The 22,275-nt window shown below is 44.8% G+C and overlaps 1 protein-coding gene across 2 annotated transcripts in view; it reads right to left on the reverse strand.

The window, feature by feature from the left end:
* The window catches only part of COG6 (component of oligomeric golgi complex 6), a 1,358,763-nt gene that overhangs the window by 1,022,923 nt on the left and 313,565 nt on the right, over positions 1-22,275 (reverse strand). For both annotated transcript variants that reach the window (XM_069639705.1, XM_069639707.1), the window contains exon 5: positions 20,296-20,407. In XM_069639705.1, the coding sequence (XP_069495806.1) occupies positions 20,296-20,407 (112 nt within the window). The remainder of the gene's footprint in view (positions 1-20,295; positions 20,408-22,275) is intronic.

The raw sequence follows: 22,275 nt of genomic DNA on the forward strand, positions 1-22,275 counted from the left end.
GGGTGTGCGGTTGTCCCATTGCCCACCTGTCTCAACTCTCCACATTTCCTGTAACTTAAGAATAAACCTAACTGGGTCCTCATCATCACCTATTGTGGACTGCATTAAAGAATGTAAGTCAGGGGTATTTGGGTACATCTTTCGTAGGGCACCCCATACCCTTGTCCTCACGTCATTAAAAGCTGCTCCATCATGTTCGTTATTTGCAAGAATTATCCCAGGGTACCCAGCCCTTACCCATATTTCCCCAGCCTGGTCTCCAACTATGGCAATCTGCTGTTTGTTTCTCAAATTCATAGATCCATTTACTAGCGCTAGCTGTAAGCTGGGGGAAAAGCTTTAACCAAACTATTTTTGTACATTTGAGGCCATGGCACACACTGTGTTATCCCTACTCCTTTATGTTTGAGAGGCATCTGCATGTTTTTTTTCTTTTTAACCCATTCTTTAGCATTTTTCTGATCTTGTACTACCACCATTAAATCTGGTCGATTTCTCAGTCTATCCCTTCCCACTACCTCTTGTGGCAGGGATGGATTTCTTGCTGCCTCCTCTCCGCAATCTTTCTTGCCCTGCCTCTTCATTATTTCTGCCACCTTGATCTTCCTATCCATTTTCCCTTGCTGGTTGTACTTCTTGTCCCAGGACAATGTTCTCTCTAAGCTGTGCACATGTGCATTTGACCAGCTTCCTGCTGGGTGCCGCTCAGAAGATTGTTAGCAGCGCACATAGGTAATTCTCACCTATGCAAAAAGATTTAATAAGGCACAAGCCACAGCAATTACTTGACACTTTCTCTTAAAATATCTAACTAGTCATGATATTCTGGCATAGCTCATTTACATTACCCTACTATGCAAGCGTGACCTTAAAAACCTAGAAAACGTAAAAACAGAATACAGCCACAAGAGATAAAAACTAATATGAAAAAGTGGCTCCATGAACAGCAAAATCTAACTAAGATATGCTTGCACACATTAATCAACTACTGTTCCCTCCCCACCCATGACTCCTATGCTTTTACTTCATCACGCGCTTACTCTAATCTCTACACCAAAACATATTTAGATATTACCAGACAACCTTGACTCTCCTTCTCTTGGCTTTGTGAAAGGTTACCAGACATGTACCTACATCCACTTATGTTATGTTTGTTGTAATTTCAATAACGTTCAAGCACAAGAACATCTGTTATTCATGGTGCCTTATTAAAAAGTTCCTTTTTGGAAGGCCTTCCAGCGACTACCGTGGCACCCTGAGATGTGTCCTGAATGCTGCAGCACGACTCATGAAAGGACTCTGGAAATTCAACCCTAACCCTCCTCTAACTGCATTGGCTACCGCTGGAAGCCCATATCATTTTCAAATCCTGTTGCATAATTTACAAGCCTGTCACCCTAAAGTCCCCAAGCTACCTCACTGAGAAACTCAGCATCAAGAGGCCTGCAATCCACAAGTAAGGAAATGTGACGGCTTGAACTCAGATGGGATGGTGCAGGAAGGAAAGAATGAGAAGAACAGCCTTCTTGGTCTATGCTCCAAGACTCTGGAACCTCCTCCCGTCAACATCAGACTTTCCCCATTGCTGTTGCAGTTCAGGAAAGAGCTCAAGACCCTCCTCGTCAAGAAATGGCTCCTACATAACAAATAGGTCCACACACCCACCACTCCCCACCATATCGGAGACTCTATGATCTGCCCCCCCCGCCCCCCCACCGTCTCCTCCCCTGGTTGCTTGTAGATCCCTTGATGCAAATTGGCTGCCGTTGCCCTCCCCCATTAGCCCCCACTTCCTTTTTCTCTATTCCTGAAGCCAGGTCTGTGCTCAATAAATAAACTAATAATATTAATAATAAAAGTATCAACCACACTATGTTACCTAATCATCATCTCAAATATCGGATACTGACTGTAGGTAAACAGGCTACTTGGATGTGTAACCTCATCCATGCTTCCTATTCTTAGTACATATGTCACGCAAGCGCTTTGGAGGGGTCCCTTTCAAGTCAATCCATTATACAACTCAAATGGTGTCCAGTCAAATGGTCGACAGACAAATGGTCGACAGGACAAATGGTCAACACAATTTGGTCGACAGGTCAAATGGTTGATTTTTTTATTTATTTATATATATATATTTAGGGGTTTTTAGCAACAAAAAAAAAGGGGGTGGGGAGGCCTCCCCAAAAAAACAAAAATAAAATGTGAAAAAACCAACAAAAAAAAAATTCGACCATTTGACCTGTCGACCATTTGGTGTTGACCATTTGTCCTGTCGACCATTTATTTTCGACCAAATGACCTAGAACCAACTCAAATATGTGCTCCCTAAGGATTTTGAGTACACAAATGCCAGGCTCAGAGTCTCCTACTTTAGCGTTGCTAACATTACCGTATAAGTGGAGGGAAACATTGCAATATAATTTACTTGGCCTGCAAGAGCTAATGGGTATGGGCTATGCCAGGGATTACTCGTCTATAGTATTAGGGCAATGGATATTCAGACAGTAGAAGTCATTTCACACAATCTGCAATTGTACTGGGCATTGACCTTTAACTCACTGCTATACAAAAATGATTTCACTTTTCAGTTGTATAATCCTATCCAACAATGTGAGGGTGGAATACGTTGCAAATGATCATGTGTGCACTGCAAAATAATTGTGTACCTGCAGAGTCATTATATTTTCTTAAAATGCATATAATATCATGGTGAGGCCCTAAATATGTTTTGCTTGCAAAGTACTATGGGTATGGAAATATCCCAGTGAGTATTTCACTGCTACAATCTCTCATGTTTTATAGTGCCCTGTCAACTGGTATTGGAGGTGAGCGCAGGAGCCGGAGAGCGGTACGGGTGAAAGGGCACAGGAGAACAACACTCCTTGCGAGTGAAGAACAAAATCAGTAACTGTAAAAAACCAAGTCAGTTGTTTCGGCAATACAGTACAGTGTAGAAAATATCTTTGTTTGCTGAAGGAAAGGAAAATTTAGTAACAGTAGAGAGAACTGTACTTTCTGTTTCTTTCTATGCTTAGCTGCTGAGGGCATTTCAATACAAACATGTGTTTTGTGTTTATGGACTCTAGCATCCCCCTTCATCTTGTTTAACTGATAAGAGTGAATTACAGAGGGATCCCTAGCTACAGAAGAAGGCTCTCAAGCTGTTGTACCTCTGAGAATTGATGCTATTAACCCAAAAGGCATAAATATGCGATTTACTTCAACAGTGCTCTATAAGAAACCGCAGTAAGTCTCTTGTTGCATTTTGTCTAGGCTGTGGTGAAGAAGGGTGGGCAAAACTATAGGCTGTATTATGTGCCCTGTCATTTTACTTTCTACATTAGGGTTACAAGCAAGGCTCTGATAAGAAAATCTACTTAGTGAAATTATTTTTCAGGGAGTACAAAAAGTAATTAGTATTGCCAACAGGGATATATGCTTATTAAAAGATGTTCTTTGCCCTTATAATTCGTCTTGAATTCACTCTGAAATATTATCCTACGCCACTTTTATTGGACACATTTTTCTGTTTTCAGGGATCAAACATGGATGATGTATATGACTCTTAGCTGTAAGGCTGGTTTTGAGTAACTCACAGGAAAACATAATGTGGATAGTCAGCAGAAGCTAGGGAATTCTGATCATTATATTCTATCGTGCAGTTATTCTGATGCAATTATCATCCTTACACAAATTATGAGAGGCATGTTCTCCTGGCACTTGAATTACTTCATTAAAGTGACACATGAACTCCTATAGGCATGTTTTGCAACACATACCTTTTAGTTGCCTTTATTCCATCTGGTCTGATTTTTGACAGCCACATCGGTTATGAAAAGCAATATTTTTTTTTTGTAATACACAAGTGTTTTTCTAGTGGCACAAAGCACACATTTTCTCTGCACAGGAGCACTTTTGTTAGCTACTGTGGCATATCTTGAGGTCTTGAACGGGTTGATGAGTTCGCTTTATAATCACATATAAAATATTAATTTTTGTAGCCTATGGGTTTGGTTTGGAAAAAGTGTTCTAAGATGCACTTTCTACGCAGATTTGTAAAGAATTGCAGTGGTTTGGAAGGGGCAATTCCTTTCCAAACTCTCTTCAGAGATGGTAGCTCACTAACTAGGCATGCTCACAAAGTCGCTTACCTCATTAGTCAGTTGCACACATAGAAAATAAAAAAGTGCACGAAAGATAACCAGTTCCGTACTTGGAGAATAATAATTAGCGGGCACATTGCCCAGGACCGTCCATACCCTCACCGCATCATCTTTTTTGACATAAACCTTTCTTATTGCCCCAGGATTTAATCTAACCAAAACATCTCCTGACTTCCAATCCCTTATGTTCTGCACCGCTACCCTTATTTCTAGTGGTACTTTTACAGGTTCTTTTAACCTGACCAACCTTTCCTGCAAGCCTCTGAACTCGTTCATATCTGCTTGTCAACCCCCTGGGTACACTGCTACGGCCATGTCAGCGCTTTTGGATGGGTTATGTCAGTGGTCTTCAAACTTTTTTGGCCTGGGACCCCCCCTGAGCAAAGTTTGGGCAGGCCGGGCCCCTCCAAAAGTGCCAGATGGACAGTATGTAGAAATCGCTATGAACTTTTGCGTGCCGTCACTGCACCCTACTCCCAGTACAGATCCTGGGCTCTCCCCACCCTACTCCCACCACTATCCCAGTGCTGCCGCCCATCCTGATCTCACCACAGTCCCATAACACAAGCATACACACATCCATACACATTTTTAAATTAAAAATAAATCGCCATAAAAGTACCTTCTGCAGGGGCCTGCACGTGGTTGCTAAAATGCCCCGCTCCAGGTTGCTCTGCCCATATGTGGGAGGGGGCGCGGGAGCACCCCCTCGCACATACATACATGCAGTGCCCCAGCCAGCATTTCCAGTGAGCTATGCAAGGCTGGCGAAGCAAAACACCCCCAGTGTTGTATGGTTCAGTGATCATGTGCGGCTGGAGAAATGAACTGTCAAAGGCAAACAGTGTTTCCCTTTGACAGTTCAGCCAAACCAGGAGCACTCCCCCCAGCTGGAAAAAGCAGCTGAGGGAGTGCTCAGTGTTTCACTGGGCTAGCTCCTTGGCTCCTCCATAATGGGTGAGGTGGCCAGTGAGTGGACGCCCCCTCACCCATTATGGATGAGCCAGCAGGCTTGGACTGGCCTATAGGGCAAAGGGTGATGACCGTACCAAAAATGCAAAATGCAAGCGTAGGCCAGTCAAAATGGGCCACTTTTTTGGCCAATGTGAGGAGTTACTTCACTATGCAGCTAGTAGTTTTGACCATTGTTGCTGAATATTATTTAAATATCACAATTTGTTTACATTTGAACAAAAAACAACCCCTTGGGTACTATTCAAACAGTCTGTGGCTAAAGGACTGAATATCCATTTGCAACTGCTGCCCATATTTTCATTGGTGCCTAAGACCATGCTGACCATGTGAGCTGCCCCTTCCCATTTCCTCCAATCTAAAACATTTTTTTTTTTTACATATTATGCTAGGGCGTGCCCCACAGTTTGAAGATCTCTGGGTTATGTGGAGGTGCAAAAGCTCTCGAGCCCCCCTTCCCCCACCTAGTAGCTGATCTGGATGATCCTGTTGTCGACAATTTCTCTACCAATGGAGGCTTATAGACTGGATTTGTATACCCTACTGCAGGTTTAGGCGTTACTGGTATATTCCCTTACATTGGATCTCTTTTATCCTCCTGATCTTCCATATCCTCAAATAATCGCCAGAGATCTAAAATCCTTTGTTTCCAACACTCATCGTCTATAATATTTTTTTATCCTGCCACAGTGCCACAGTGCCACACACACACACACACAGACACACAGACACACAGACACACACACACACACACACACTTTTTACCACAAAAGACAGCAAGAGAAGATGTACAAAAATAATGGACTAAAATCCAGGCCCATTAATTATACGAGCCACTACTTATTTTTTCCTTATATCCTCGTAGTACTACCTGCTCATGCTGAGGATCCCTTTGCTTTTATCGTCCTAAATGAATTCCGCATGACACTACCGTCTCAACCTATTATGGCTAAGGATCACTTACCTCTCAGTCTTTATGCACTGAAGCTCCCTTTTTCCATTATAAAAAGTAAAAAAACAGAAATACGCAACAATTTCAATCCATAACCCATCTCCTATCCAATCTATACCTTAACAAATCACCAAAGATCCCATTCATCTATACCTTAACACATCAGCAAAAGTCCTATTCAATCTATGTCATTGACCTCGTACTTCATCCATTTCCATTCACACCAACATACTGTCATACAAACATGTCCCCTTGTCATCTCTTACCAGAGGCTACCTACATGTGCGTGTTCACCTGATTTTCCCTCCGTTACAGGGTCCCAATACTGGCCTGTCCTTCTCTCTGGATCCACGCCCCACTTCAGTGAGCAGAGAGGATTTGTTTTAAAATGACTCCTTGTAAAACTGCTCAGGAAACGCATGTTTTTTTTATTTGGGGGACCGGTCACTGTAGGTGGGTGTGGCTCTTTCCTGGTGACATGGCCTGGGCCTCTGCAAAGTACGGGGGCCTCCGGATCACGTCGGGATAGTTACCACTTGTAAGGTTGTCCCTAATTATGCTCACACCAGAGTAAATATACCCCTCTAGGGAGACAGGCAAAAGGCTATCTTGTAAGGATAACAAGTTTAATCTTACAAAATGAGGATGTTAGCAAAGGACTCTGCTCCCTGAATGGTCTTCTCCTGTCCCTCTTCCGTTACTTCCTGCCAAAGTGATTTCAGGCAGGAGTTTATGTAGACCTGTCTTGCTATAGTGGAGTCACTGGATAGGGATCATGGCTTCATCCCAATCCGTCCTTTTTCCATAATAGGGATCCTCCAAAGCCTTCTTTTTTCGTTGTCAGCGGTTTTGTCGGAGCATGCTGTTCTACATTTTGCTAGCTTATTCAAAAACACCCTGTAGTTCGGCAGAATTGTACAAACCTTGAGGCCTAGCCCAAGGAATAACTAAAGATTTTTATGTGTACAAACATTTTCCATTCATTCTATCCATATTTCACTCCTCCTGCTAAGATTATCTGGGTCCTGTAATTGCCTGCACACTTTACTTTTTCTAATGTATCCCATTCTGTATTTTGTTGCAAAGAACATGCAATTCCTATTTTTAACCTGCATGGACCCTTGACGGACAGTAGAAAGCTGGAGAGTCAGTTCGTGCTGCCAGTGCTGACCAACACTGCATGAATGCCTGTGGTAAATTTTACAATCCCACAGGCCACATTCCTTCTGAGAGGGAGCTCAACTCCTCCATAGTACTAGGATTTTTCAATGCCTAGGATCTGACATTACAAATCTATCCAGCTAATACTTAACTGTGTTTTATATTGAGACAATAACTACCTTCTTCAGTGCTTGCCCATGTCTGTGTATGGATTACATTTGCATGAGAGAGCCTTCCCAGTGCCCCTCCTCCCCCTAGTCCATTATAGTGCCTTAAAGAGGTCTTGCCCAACTCTGAAGCACTTGTGGGTTCAGGACGACCCTGGTTCCTTCACAAAAAAAAGACAACCCGGTCATAATCGCAGTTTCCCACGCCACTCTGTCCCTGCTATTCTTAGCGAAAACCCAGCATGTATCCAACTCTGGACTCACCCAGTATGAAAAATTGCTCATTTTAGCAGTCAATGTAACTTTGAACCAATGCCCTGTCTGGAACCCTGCCTCTCTGTTGCCTACTCCATAGGACAGGGAACTGCGCAATTTCCTCGCTGTTGTGTAAACGTGTATGTCTTCCCATGCCAACACCCCTTTACAGAACCCAGATATGATTCTGTTTGCAGCAGGTCGTGTCTCAGAGTGGCAGGCAATAGAGAATTGGTCTCAGGGTATTCGGAATGCACCCCCCATGAAGCCCTAGAAGGTTACAGACTGCCCACAGCGAGATCTGAACTTGTGGCACTCACCCGGGCATGTACCTTGGCTCGGGGTGGATAACCACGATCTACACCAACTTGTGGTATGCTCATGTTGGCGTACACAATTTCTGAATCCTCTGGAAGCAACAGGGATACCCGACAAGGAAAATATGTGTCCGCCATACTGTATGCATTATTGCTCCCTGCTGCCCTAGCTATTGTCAAATGCAAGGGACGCACAATCCCTCTCAGTCTTTCACCACCCAAAGAAATGCCCTTGCAGATTTTGCAGCTCGTTCAGCGGCCTTGAAAGGGCACCCGTCTCCTAATGAAACTCTTGTTGTGTTGCAGTCCCACAATCACCGATTGCCTCCATTGCCAGTCCGGCAATGCTCCAAGATCAAGCTCCTGAAGCAGAAAAGGTGAACTGGGATCAGAAAAATTGTACGTTGCACGCAAACTCCCTTTGGCGCTCCCCAGACGGCCGCCTGGTGTCTCCCAATGTAAGTAAAAATGCAATCATTGTCACTGTCAACTGAGACTGAATTGCCCCCGGTCTCAGCGTCATTGCACAAGATCACTGTAAAAGGTGCACTGTATGTTTAACTCACAATGCTGGGAAAACGGTACCCACAAGCCGTCTGCACGTCCAGTACCGGAGGGTGCCTTCTTAAATGAGCAGATTTATGCAGCTCCCCACTTGCATGCAATTCTCTTACTGCCTCGTCATTGTTGATGTGTTTGCTGGGTGGGTGGAAGCCTACTCGTGTATGAAGGTAGACAGTATCCATGGCAAAGTTAGTGGCAGAATTCATACCCCTGATTCAGGCTGCCCCTGGACATTGACAGTGGTCAGAGCATTAAGGAAGTGTGCAAAGCCCTAGAAATAACCCAGCATTTTAATTGCACTTAACACCCCAGTTAAGTGCTCAAGTAGAAAGCTGCAACAGTGACCTGAAGCTCTGCCTGTCCAAAGTGTGCCAAGAACTGGACTGAAATGGCCCCAGGCATTTCCCCTAGCCCGGTTTGCTATGTGTAATAATCCCCAATGCAAGCACAAACTGCTCACGAGATACTCACGGGTATGGGAACTTCTCCACCAGCATCTCCACGTCTTGCACTTAGAGGATTACACTGTGCTCGAGCACTGTCTCATGTTGATTAAAACTGTTTGCTCTCTCTATACTCCGGTCTGAGCTGCCCTACCGGAACCAGCTACTGAGCCCTGCCATCATCTGCAGCCCAGGGACTGGTGCTTGGTAAAAGTCCACCAGCGTATGCCGGCACGTCAGCCTAGGTGGCGCGGATCCTATCAAATCCTACTGACCACCTGCACCGCCCTCAAGTGTGCTGAGCTGATGGCAAGGACCCTGCACCCCCCAACCTCCCCCCGAGGACACCACCACTGCTGCGCCTGATCTTCTGTGGCCTGGCACTGGCCACACCGAGACCGCCAACACCTCTGCCAGTGGCCTTGCCAACAGCCTGCCAGCGCCAGTCATTTCTAGCACTGCAAGCCCTGCACGAGCAATGCCAGAAACAGAGATCACTGCTCTCAGTCCACCAGTTCATGCAGGTGCTGGACCACGACCTGAGGCTCTGCCACATGCTTCAAGTGGTGCAGTCCCTGTGGGGGCTGCTGATCAAGCTCCTTTGTCAAGCAGTCGAGACCCCACAGGGCATGACCCCAATTCAGATCCCGCTCCTTGTGTACCACTTCCAGTATCTGACCCACCTAGATCTCACAACGCAGGCCAGGGAAGGTACGCCTTACAGTCCTGCAGGAGACCACCTTGCCAGTGACCCAGGCTCGAGTGGCAACTGGTTTAGTTTGTTTATTTATAAAGCGCATCCGAACCCTCCGCCAACACACCCCTGGATCGGTCCACCGGACTATGATGAATCCACTGCATGTGGTGGTACACTGGCAAAAGTGGGAAGCTGCTTCCACTGACATGCCAGTCGCTGCTGGTTTTGGTCCATGTTGCGTTCACTTCTTGGTCAACTTCTTTGTCCGCCATCAACCTGTGGCTTTGGTACTGTGGATATTTTCAGTTTGAACTTTTAATGAAGATTGCACCACCACAAACTGAACTTCAGAATTTTTCTCAGTACGAGATCCCTCTGAGAACATTGGAACTATGACTTTTGCCCACCTACAGAGCTGCCGCCCTAATAACTTTGGACTGCTGATATCCTAGCTGCGGGCATGCTGAAACCTGCCGACGACCTGTGAAATGACCGTTCTTTATTGACCCTGGCATAGGAGGGAGCGTGGCATTGGCCAGGCTCCCTGGAACATCTGTGGCGTGAGCTCTGGGTATCCAGCAAGTCTGATTATGTGACTACTGTTGTTGTTATCAGTGCATTGGTAGGTTTGTCTCACTGTGACTGCTGCTTTCCAAACCACCTGTCATGAAAACATTCATGGGTTCTGTGAGAAACCACAGTGTCTCACCCGCTGGTCCCCGGGGATCTGTCATCCAGGTGGCCAGGTCACGGCCATCGTTTTTGGATCCAGTTCCTGGGGGTGGACCAGTGCGGGAGGATCACCTGGATGAGGGGTCTTTGGGGAGTGGAAGTGGGACACCGAATGGCGAGACGCTGTATCTCGTTCCCTGTAACATCATTACCCCAATCTACCCAGTGGGATACTTAGGAATTCAACCCACCCACCTTTTCCAACACAAACACTTTCCCACGGACAGCTCACTGTGAAAGAGAACAGACTAACACCCGGCCCATATACCTGATGTGTTCCACTACCATGGGCAGGCAGGGTCAGGCAATTACACACCCGACTTCCATCACACTTCCCCAAAAGGATCAAAGGCGGAGCATGGAAGCACACTCTGAGCAAGGTAAAGAACATGAGGAAGCAGCAGTTCTAAGATGGCAGTTTAATACAAGGCGGAAGACGGCAAGACCGACGAGGATTGCGAGGAAGGAAGTGCCATTGACCTTTTCACCGAAAGCCTGCATCTTTCCTGAGCCTTCGAGAATAAGAAACTTAAGACCTGGAAACAAAGCTGAAGAATTCTGGATTGTGTGTCAGAGGTACCCGGGGCTCTCCTGTGTCGACAGTAAAGGCGGGAAGAATGGATTGCTGCCGTGGTCCTGTCCTTGGCTCCTACAGCAAAGCAGCACCAATGAAGCCAGCACAGCCGGTGAGTTGGGAAAACTGATACCAGACCGGTCTGTGTGGAACCCAAGGTTGCAAGTGGCAATATTATGTACAGAATATTGAAGAAAACAGTGCATGAAGTGTATGTGTTGTGCGCCACAAATATAATTAAAACAGCAGATGAGGGATGGAACTTTGAAGCTAAGATACGATACCATAGACAGAGTGGTCAGGCACCTCGTGGGTGCTCATTCAAAAGTCTCTGTTAGGTATCTGTTACGCTCACCTGGTCTCTGCGGAGGCATTGGGGCACGGTTGCAGCCCTCCCTGAACTTGAATCACCTCCTTCATGCCTCTCCCTCAGTAGAAAAGCTGTGAGCGGTGGTATGTGGTGATACTGCTCCTGCGTGGAGATAAGAGTGTGTGAGTGCGCCAATCTGTGATTGTTGTACTTCTCAAACCCTTCACCCCAAAGTACGGTTTCTGTGAGCATACGCCGGCCCATAAAGCTCACCTGTGAATTATGGAAGATAAGCTCTCTGTCCTGCTACTTCTGGCAGGGGTGCCTCAAATGGGATCTAGTTCCTTCACTGATCCCTGATAAGGATTAGTCCAGTCCAGCTGTGATCTCCTTATGATTGGTAAGTCTTTCTTGAGCTCTTGTGATGCTGTTCGTTCCGTTTAATGTCTTTATATGTTGCTCCTATTTATGCCCGCAATAATGTCTCTCTTCTGTTTTCTTCCCTTAGATGGAAATGCGGCCTCAATGCAGCTGTGAGACGCGAGATGTGGCCGGATGGAAGATGGATGCTACCGCAATGTTCGACCGCAGGTAAGTGATGGTTTAAGGAAAGCGCAACCTTAAACTGACTGTTTTTTCGATGTCTAACCTCGTCTTCTGTTTTTCCTTGCAGGCGCTGTTTTCGACGATGGAGCATGTCATGCTGCAGTGCCAAGATGAAGATTTTAGCATTCCCGAAAATTTAAAGATGAATACTTGGTTCGCCGAAGAGATGTGCAGGTAAGAACAGCTTCCCCCAATTGGTAAGTATGCTGGCAGGAAGCAGGATATTTAGGAAGCAGGATCTTCAAAGGTAAGTCTGTGAGCGTTACGCTGCTTGCAAGTGCAGAATAACGCGAAGCGTCTGTCTTGAGGATCGGGGCAGCTTATATAGCTGAGATCATGGGCACGCCCATTAGGGCCGGCTTACCAGCCACACCCTGCCACTCCTAGAGAGTGAGCACATGCGGAGGCAATCCATTAGCAGCCACACCCAAGAATACACTTGGGGCTGCTTAATGGATGGAATGTTCAAAGTTTATTCATCCTGCTTAATGGATGGAATGTTCAAGGTTAATGCATCTGAAGTGCTATGTCCATAATAAAAGATTTTTGGTCTTAAATGGATGTTCTTGTTTACTTTTGCTCATGAGTCTGGTGCCAAAGGTGCCAGAACAGTTTCCACCCAGGTCTCCTGTGCATGCGACCCCTGCATGCCTGTGCCCCTGACTTCATGACCATGACAGTATCCAACGAAAAGGTGACAAAGATTAAAACAAGAGGAATTGTGAAATTGAAGTGGTCCTGAAATGGGTCAAGTAAAACCCTGTGCACCTTTGAAAGTCTTCGATATTTGATGTAAAAGTGGCATTGGTCCAAGCCTGACTGAGGGAGACTAATTGCATGAAAAAGGGATCCGAACCCGGCTGAGGGGGGTTCCGTGGTGAACCGTGAGTCACATGAGAAAAAGAATATACTACAAACATTTTGCCTAAGGGAGCTGAGGTTACAAATATTGTGAAAAGGGATCTGAGTCCGGCTGAGCTGGATCCGGGGTGAATAGTGAGTCACCCGAAGTGAATACTTGTGCAAATCGAAGGAGAAGGAGAACTTACTATTTTTTAACTGTATCCTTGTGCTAAAGCCACCAGAGACTGTGCTACGCTCCAATGAACTGCCTTGTCCCGTGCTGAAACCGTAGGAGGCCCACAGCCAGAAGAACCTGACATATTTTGAACACTTCTTTCTTTTCATAACATTGTCCCCCATACTATTTGTATTTAGAGTTAACGATTAGCAATAGTTATTTTTCTTTTTTTTAGTATCAGCCCTTTTTTTGACAATAGACCACTAGGACTACGTTATTATTATTTGATGGTCGTAGCTTGCTCCCATCGATAGATTTAGGCTTAGATATGCGTTTATCAAACCCTTTGTTGAAGTTCAATAAACACACTTGAACTGTGGTCACTTGTGTCTGTCTTACTGTTGATGCCATGCCTTACTTACAGTTCACAGTGAGAACACCTACCTGCACCTCACCTGGCAGTATGCCTACATCGTTGACAGTACCGACCCTTGGGTATGTGCTCATCTACCTCATGACTTATCCTCCAAGTTTCCCATAGCCATATTCCCTTACAATGGGGTGATGTTTACCTAGGCCTCAAGTTGGTAACACAGACTGCTGGGCCCGGGACCCTGCAGTGATGTACACTCCCAATTCCTAATTTCCCCACTCCAAACCAGGTGTTCAAGAAGCCAGCCGCCCTCCATCTCCCAGCTCAGGCTACTGGCCTTGTGTGCTATGTCAACTGGTGTCCTCTATTCATGGGGAAACAGCAAGTGCCAATACTACCTGTCCACCAACACTAGTGTGATCATTAATAATGTTACTTTTGCTTTTGACCCAGATTTCTCCTTTGCCCAATCTGGGTATGCCACTTATTCTGTAACCTACTCTATATGTGGAGACAAGGCTTACCACTGGCTGCTCATCAGCTGGGGTGGGAGTTGTTACATGGGCTGTGTCCTGCCTGCCGTGTGCCGGTCCTTCCCCACTCAGCACAACCTAAAAAACATTCCACCTTAGAGTGATTTAATGCCAGGATGGGCTAACTCTGGCCCTTGAGATCAAGGTAAACAGACCGCCTGGCCTGACTTAATCGGTTGGCCGAAAATATTTCAAATGTCACTGGAGCCTCGCTTGCACTACTGTCCTGGGAACACATCTATTTGTATGGCACTGGATACCCTCCCAGCATCACAAAGGGGTGTATGCGCAATCATGAAGAGCGAATGCTGCACTTTCATACCCAGCTACACCTGCAACATCTCAGACATCATTCACATCCATAGCACCATAAGCCTCCTCTACACCGGTCAGGAAGCAAGCTGATCCCGAGTCCTGGATCCTTGATATCCTGGGATCCCTGGGGCTATCCATAGGTCAGATTCTGCTCATAATGGTGGTTCTAATTCTAGGTCTATCATGTTTAATAATGAGCTGTAAATGTTTCTACTATCGAGTTTGCGCCCACTGGCCTGGGGTTCCCCAGACCATGACTATGTTTTACTGTCACACAAGGGAAGAAGTCCAATGTTATGACGTACCTGAATCTGTTGTCTGCTCACCCAAAGATGTAATAGATGAGACTAGAGTGAAGGTCGCATAGGAGGAAATTGTGGGGGCGGGGGAGGGAACCAGTGGTTGAACATTTTAATGAACTAACCCCAGGTGAATTATAATACTGTGCTACTAACGCAAACAGCCATGTTGAACAAGTGCTATATTGCCATTTTGAGGTGAACCCCATGTTCCATTGTGCATGTCTTAACCCTGGCAGTTTCATCACCTAGTGTATAAGCAGTGCTCGCCTCCACAACTCTCGCCTCTGACTTATTTCCCTTTTGGCATTAGTAAGCATGTTTTAGGATGCCCCTTTCCTAGGCAAAGCAGCTTTAGCACACAGCAGTTATCATATAGTAAGCAAGCTTCCCTACCCTAACAGTATTGGAACTGTAGAGGTGGCTTACCATGCATGAATTACTGTATCATGATATGTCTTCCTGATTGTATTGTGCAGAACATGAGAACGCAGCCTTTGCCTTAGACCTGTATGCTGGGACACTCTCCTTCTACTTGACACTTTGTTTCTGTAACAGGACTAGTCATGTCTGTGCCTCCCTCTCCATTGAAAGGCATGTGTGCTCTGTTGAATAAAAACTCACTCCTGGAGGAGTTCAGGGTTGTTAAACCAGGTTTCGTACTGCCGCTGGTTCGTGCTGTCCTATGACTTTGCTAACACTAATAAAATCATTCACCAATCCATCGGAATAGCCTGTGGGTATTTTTCCATGACAATGAGGAGAAATATGATGAGTGTACTGTTCTAATGGTGCTCTGGGGCTGTTGCAGGTTGCCACATTGGGATGAAAGTAAAGGAGGGTGTGTGTCATTCCAGAGCCGAGCCTACATGCACATTGTGCTTTTGGGATAGGCTCACCAAAACATAGGATAGACTAGGGCAATAAAGTTACATCTGAACTTTATTTTGACATTGGTTTTGGGCTGTTGTGATGGATTGTTTCCTTCTTTGAGCCTTCAATGGTTTTTATTTGATCTCCCAGTCTCATGCCTTTACTGTAACAGGTTTGAGACTTTTATCCAGTAGGGAATTGAGTTCTACAAACTTTTTCGACACTTAAGAAGTGTGAAACCAGTGGCGTCAGCGCGTGATAGATTTTGTTGAGAATTTCGTACTTAGTAGAAAATCTCAGCATGCAAGATATTATGCTGTATGTGCTCTTCTCAATCCACTATGGGAATTCTGACTCTGTATTTCAGTATGTATTGTTTCACATATTGTTGTTTAGCTTAGTTCACTCTGCGAATTAGGACTCTGTCCCCAGCTTTCATTAATGAACACAGTAATGTGTCCCTCACTTTACTTCTTTTCCAAGGCGGGGGGAAGTGTGAGGGGGTGGTGAGAGAAAGAAAGAGGCAGACAGACTGGGGAGAGGGAGACTGGGAGAGAACCTGGGGCTCTCTTACTCGCCCCCCCCCCACAGCCTCCTGGGTCTCTTCCTTTCCCCAGCCTCACAGGGGTTCTCCCTTTCCCTCTCTCTCCTGCCCTCTCTCCCCCTCTCTCTCCCCCGCCTCCCGAGCCTTCTTGGTCTCTCACTGTTTAGCCTCCTGGGTTCCCTCTCCCCACTCTTTTAGGTCTGGCCTCTTGCCTCTGGCCTTCAGCTCGTTCTGAACTATTAACCAGCTGTCTCCAAATCAGCTCCTTCTCCAGACTCCCACACACATCTGCCACATGCCCTTCCTGCCTTGCATCGTCTCCCTGGCCTAAGGGAACTCAGTTATATATTACTATGCAATTGGTATGAAGACTTGTTGATGAGAAACACCCTGCAATATATCCAACTGCAGTTGCAGCACTACAGACAGAACAAATTGAGGTGGTGAATTCACAACTTTTTGTCAGGATGTTACCACGCATGCTTCCTGTACAATTGTTGAAATTAACATTTTCAATGGATTTTAATCTTCACAACCTCATTGAAGGGGAATTAAATGGGGTAAACAGTTCCTCTATATTGTCCCATGCACCATTTCCATCCTTTCTACTTACTGGCACATTTCTCTGGAAACTGCTGCCATTGTTTCATTTACATGTTCTTGTTTTTTTGTAGCCATGTAGCAACTATAGTAGATGAGGTGATTATACTACAGGACATCTGCATCTGCTTGTTTAGGACCTGGACCAAGTCTTGAGAAATCCATGCATTGCAGCCTGAGGCTAGTATGGAAGGGATGGTTGGTGTTTTGAAGGCCCTTCTCATCTGTTCACCCTGCTGCTTGTTTTTTTTCCGTTTGGAGTCCAATCTTAACATTCAACAGAAAAGACAAATGGCAGAGGGCAACCTCAGACCACCAAATCATTTTAGCCTCATTATTCAGCTCTTCCAGTGTTGTTGATTTCTGTGTTAGTGGTGTACTTTTGGCACAAATACTAGCAAGGCCAAACCAACCACTTCATCTGCCAGGCGAATTGCAATTGTGATGAATCCAATGGTGTCATCGCTCCTTTCTTGGCAGTGATCTCTCCCCATGTGGCATGTGAATGGCAGCCGCTCCTGATGCTGACCTTTGGGGCAGCCTATTGAGGGATGATCACATGGGGGAGACAACCTTCAGGCGAGTAGCAGGGCACCATCGGACAAGACATGGTATTCCCCTTCCGCTCAAGGATATCCCATCCATACCCAATGCCTTCATGGCATGTTACACCTCCTCTTATCCACCTAGGAAGGGTACTGAAAACCATCGGAGAAGATCAGTGTGTGAAACATCAAGAATGGACTTCCATTCCCACAACTGCAACAGTACTGGGACGAGGAAGAGGAGACGAGTAATTCAGAGCGGAAACGACCAAGAGTACAGGCTGCGCTCTAGTTGTTGTGTGCACAGACATGTAGCCGAGAGATTTAAATTGCAGCAACAGCTGACTGGGGAGAATTGCTGCTGGAGGGAGGACGCTGTTTTTCTCAGGACAAGTTGCGAAACCGTGGGATTGCATAAGTTGTTGTGGAGCCATAGAGCTCAAGAAGACAGAAGTGGAAAGCTAACCACAAGAGGAGACACCCTGTGAGAACACCAGAAGCCAGCACAGGGCTCCTTGGCATTTGCAGGTACAGAGCGGCAGCGTTTCCCTTGCCAAAGCCGAACGGAAAGCAGAAGAGTCCAGCAGTAACTGTGAAGAGCCAATCGGCCAAGGAACGTAGGCGGAGAGACAGAAGAGAGACACTGAGCAACCACCACCAGCTGACCGTGGGAAAAGGAAAGAATGCCAGCGAAAACTGGTGATTCCCCGAAAGGGACACAGTGACACCGAGGCATACAGGCAGACATGCCTAAGGCGAATAAATGTGAAAGATACAAATGGAATTCTTGAAAGAGAAGGACATACTGAATCTTTTGTTAAAAGGGAAAGCAAACGAGAAGTAAGAGACAAAGTTCTGTAAGTGTATGCAATACATATTGAAGAAATGCCCTGTCAGGATAGTGTACCAGGCAGGTATTGTGTTAGAGAACATGAACTCGAAAAAAATACTATGTTTAAAAGTGTGCACAGAGTACACTGAGAAAAGCCCTGGAAGGAGAGTGCACCAGGCAAACTAAAGCTGCAAAGGTTGTTTAAAGAAAATCCTGGCAGAATTGTTGAATATGGTGTTCTTGGTAGTGCAATTCCCAGTATTAAATCTAATCTGCTCAGAACATCATTCCAGAAACCAACCACACTCGGACATTCCCATAGCATGTGTAATAAGGTACCCCCATTACGGCCACAGCCCCAACATGAATCCTCATCAGTCATACCTAAGCCAGCCATCCATGCAGGGGTCCAGTATAGGCGAATCCTTTGGCATGCATATCGTAAGTTTAAATCCATCTTCGAGTGTGTGCCAGTTCTCACCAGGCTATTCCAATCCTTTACAGATATGTCCTTGCCTAACTCCTTCACCCATGCCTGCCGCAATTTCTCAAATGCATTCACACAAGAACTATCCAACAGCATCATTTTCAGATGGGTCAATACCATAAATGGAGGGGATTGAAAAACGCTGCAGATCATTGGTCTCCCTTTCATAGGGCTATCTAACCTCCCGTCTTTCAGCTAGGACAGACATCCATTCTATATAACGCCTGTGGTCTGTTTTCCCTAGTCCAAAATGTCTTTTGAGTAACGCAAGAGGAATCATTTGACCATCTTTTCACATATCACGTACCCTTAAAATACCTTTCTTAACCCAACTCTGCCAGCACAAGGTCTTATTTCCAATCTGCAGCCCCACATTGTGCCACAACAATTCTGCTGTCAAATACCAGGAGATGTGGGGTGGCTCGAGAGTATAGTGGGTGGATTAACCGAGTACTTGTGGTAGCAGCAAAGCAAATTCTAAGGGTATGGAAGTCTAGGAAAAAGCCAGAAGTGGAGGCATGGCTGTCGGACTTGTGAACACTGTCTAGTTATGAGAAAGTCATGCTAAAAAAAACAGAACAAAAAGACTCTTATTCTGAGGTTGGAGGCCATTCAATGAACTGTATGGTTGGCGCTAGCATTATAGGGCTAATAGGTGGAGGATATGATGTGAAAGGAGTGGGGACTAATATGGAATTTCTACTTGTTGTCTGTCGATGTTTGTCAAGGCCGTATTTTCTGGTTGTGTTATATGTGTAGGATTGTTGTAGTAGTATAGAGGATTAGTTATAGTGGATAGTATTAGGTAATGTGAATATGGTTATTATAGTAATTAGATTATTTGATGTTGTAAGAACTATGTACTCAAAATGTAATCCACTGATGTTATGGATATGTTTGTATTGGTTCTTTGATTTGTTTGCTCTTAATTAAAAAAGTGTTGAAAAAGAAAAAAAAAGAAAGTCCTGGCAGAATAGTATACCAGGCAGTTGTAAATGTGTTAAAGAAAGCCCTGGTAGGAGAGTATGGAAGGAAAGTGCAAGTGTTTACATGGGAAAGTCCTGATAGGGAAACACGCCAGGACAAACTGAACAGTGTATAAGAGGTACCTCAGCTAATAGGAGTTTGAGAAGGATGTATCAGGACCCGCTGAAGGCTGTGTAAAACCAAGAAAACATGGAGTGAAAACCCAGCAGGAGAGTACACCAAGTATCCTAACAAGATAAAGAGCCAAGTTGTTAGGGAGTCGCCCTCTGGAAGAAGGAACTCTGTACTTCTGGAACTCTTGTGTTGAGATTGCACATTTCTTTCTTTTGAACATTTATAAATCACTCAAGGCCAAAGACATTAACAAAATACACTCTCAAGGTGAAAAGGGTAGGGTGTGAGGGCCAGAATAGTACTTTGGACATAGGACGGTTTTGCTTTGGTCATTCTGGCATCTACAGAACGTTTGTTTTGGTTTTAGATAGGGAAACACCTGTAGTGCAGGGACAGAGAAGCATTTCCACAACCCCTTTTATTTTAATAAAGGTCTTCGACCAAAACTATGAATCTCACGTGTCCAAGTCTCATTTCTGGCTCCTCACACAATGTAAAAATCACAGCAGGAGCTCCTAGAGCAGAGGTAATTGATATAATATGGTGCTGCATTGTGCGAATCCTTTAAGCAATACAAAGCTTGTTTTAAGCAATTCCTTGAATTGAAGACGTTGAGAGGATGGAAAAATAAAAAATACTTTGTGTTTCCGATCCTCCAGCCTAAAATGGTGTTATGCTATCATGGAAACCTGGAGATGATCCCTTTGTTAATAGGCTTTTACACACATGGTAGAGAACATTTTCTTCCTATATGTAGCTTAATGTGCAGTTCTCTGTCACTGTAATAGTGGAGTAAGCAACAAATGATTACAAATAACACTTGTTCACATAATCTTCAAAATGTAAACCAGCTTACCTCTGTCAAAGGGCCTTCCCGTGTGCCACGGAGAATGCTCATTTCATCTGGCGTCAACTGGAATTTTGATAAGAAGGCATTTGCAACCTGAGCACGGATATCCAGTCTCTGGCTGTATAAACAAACAGGTGGATGTAGCTTAATGATCATGCATTTAAAGGTGCAATGTTTTTTGAGTCTGAAAACAATAATGCAACACTATAGATAAGCAAGGTATTATAAATATTATTAGCACATGGAGATTATTATTGCCCTCTCTCAGGCAATCAGAATGTTCAAAGCAGTTAATAATAGCTTCTAGCATTAATTGCTATCTAGACATTCTATCGTCAAAAGCAAACGGGGAAACAATGGTATTTCCTGGCAATATTTATTTTCAACAAGACACTTCCTCTCTGGGATGAACTTTTTTTGCTGCAGCATCATATTTAGCACAATAAAGAAAAAGCTAAAACAGGGTAAATGCTTTCACTTTCTTAAAGAGAAATATTAAATTTATAGGACACCTAATTCATGCTCATGTTAAACATGCCACGGTATAACCACGTTGGCAATTTCAATGCTTAACTTATGAAGACAAACTTAAATATTACACAATAAAAACACAATTTGCTAACTCAGTTTGTCTATTTAGTCACCATTAAAGTAAAATTTTTACTTCATCACAACATTCCAAAAACTGTATTGCAATAACCTCCATTTGCTAATAGCCTATAGACCTCGGGAGGGGTCAAACGCATGGGCAGACAAATGACCCCTCCCTCAGTCTAGAAGGCTATAGTAAATGATCTTAATAGTTAATATAAATGCACAACTGTTAAATGATAAAAGAAGACAGGTAGCATGTTTTCTTTTATTATTTAACTGGTTTGCATTTAAATTAACATGTAAGATAATTTACTATAAACGTATAGGCCGAGGGAGAGAATTCATCTCGGGCCACGAGTTGAGTACTACCTTTCCTGTTTAGTTACTTAAATGTCTATTCAGGCGTCTAAACACATGGCACATGCCATGTTAAGGCAGTCTTTGGTTTTATACTGTGAAAGATGGTGGCATCTTACTTTAGTACTTTAGGTCTTAAGAAACCTATGAGCCTCTGATGGTGCAGAACAGCAGCCATGATTGTGGCAATGATGTAGAGGCCACAGCTATGCTAAGTGGCAGTGGTGCAGACTAAATACTGATTATTTTGGCAAGGGCACGGTTGCCCAAAAGGTTGTACGAGGATGAAATAAGCTGCTGTCTGATGTGACAGTGGCTTTCTTCATCCTAGCCCCACACTAGATAATGAAGGGGGTTTAGCTGCTTGAGAACCGGAATAACCACCACATGTATGCTGAGTCTGCAGTTCTAGTACCATTAGGTGTAATGGAATGCTTCCAGACGGGAGAAGGTCTAAGTCATGTGGGTGGGCCGAGCACTTGCACCAAGCTTGTACGGTCATGTAAAGCCATGCACCCTGGATGCACTGTTAGTAAGTCCATTGTTAATATATAATACTACGTGTATTATTCAGATTTTCTGTACGAGGTTCATTGTGTACAACATTGTAAAAGCCCCAAGGATTCTGTGCTTGGGGCCACAATTTTTCGACAGGTTTACCAAGTCGGTTTCCCAAGCCATTTCTGCACAGCTGTATGGAAATAAACCTGGCCTCGGCCGTTCCTGCCTGTTTCCATGGTAGAATACCTTCCTATCAAAATTTGCTGTCACTAGCACTCCACTGTGGTTGAAATGCTGTACGTTATTTATTGCATTTAAGCATTACTTGAAAACAGAAAGTTAAATGATTATTGTGACACAGTCAGAGACCTAACCCTGTCTGGGGGGGGAAGGGGGAAAACCTCGGGCAGAAGGCCTGTCAGGACATTTTTCAGAGCATGTCCTACCCAAAAGGCAGGGTGTGGGAGTTGGGAGGGCCCCAGTCTCTATCTCACTGCATGTTCCTGATTACCAGTACCACTTTTATCATGCCAT

Source organism: Ambystoma mexicanum, chromosome 7q, assembly GCF_040938575.1.
Source record: "Ambystoma mexicanum isolate Mex_15411 chromosome 7q, UKY_AmexF1_1, whole genome shotgun sequence".
NCBI classification, from domain to species: domain Eukaryota; kingdom Metazoa; phylum Chordata; class Amphibia; order Caudata; family Ambystomatidae; genus Ambystoma; species Ambystoma mexicanum.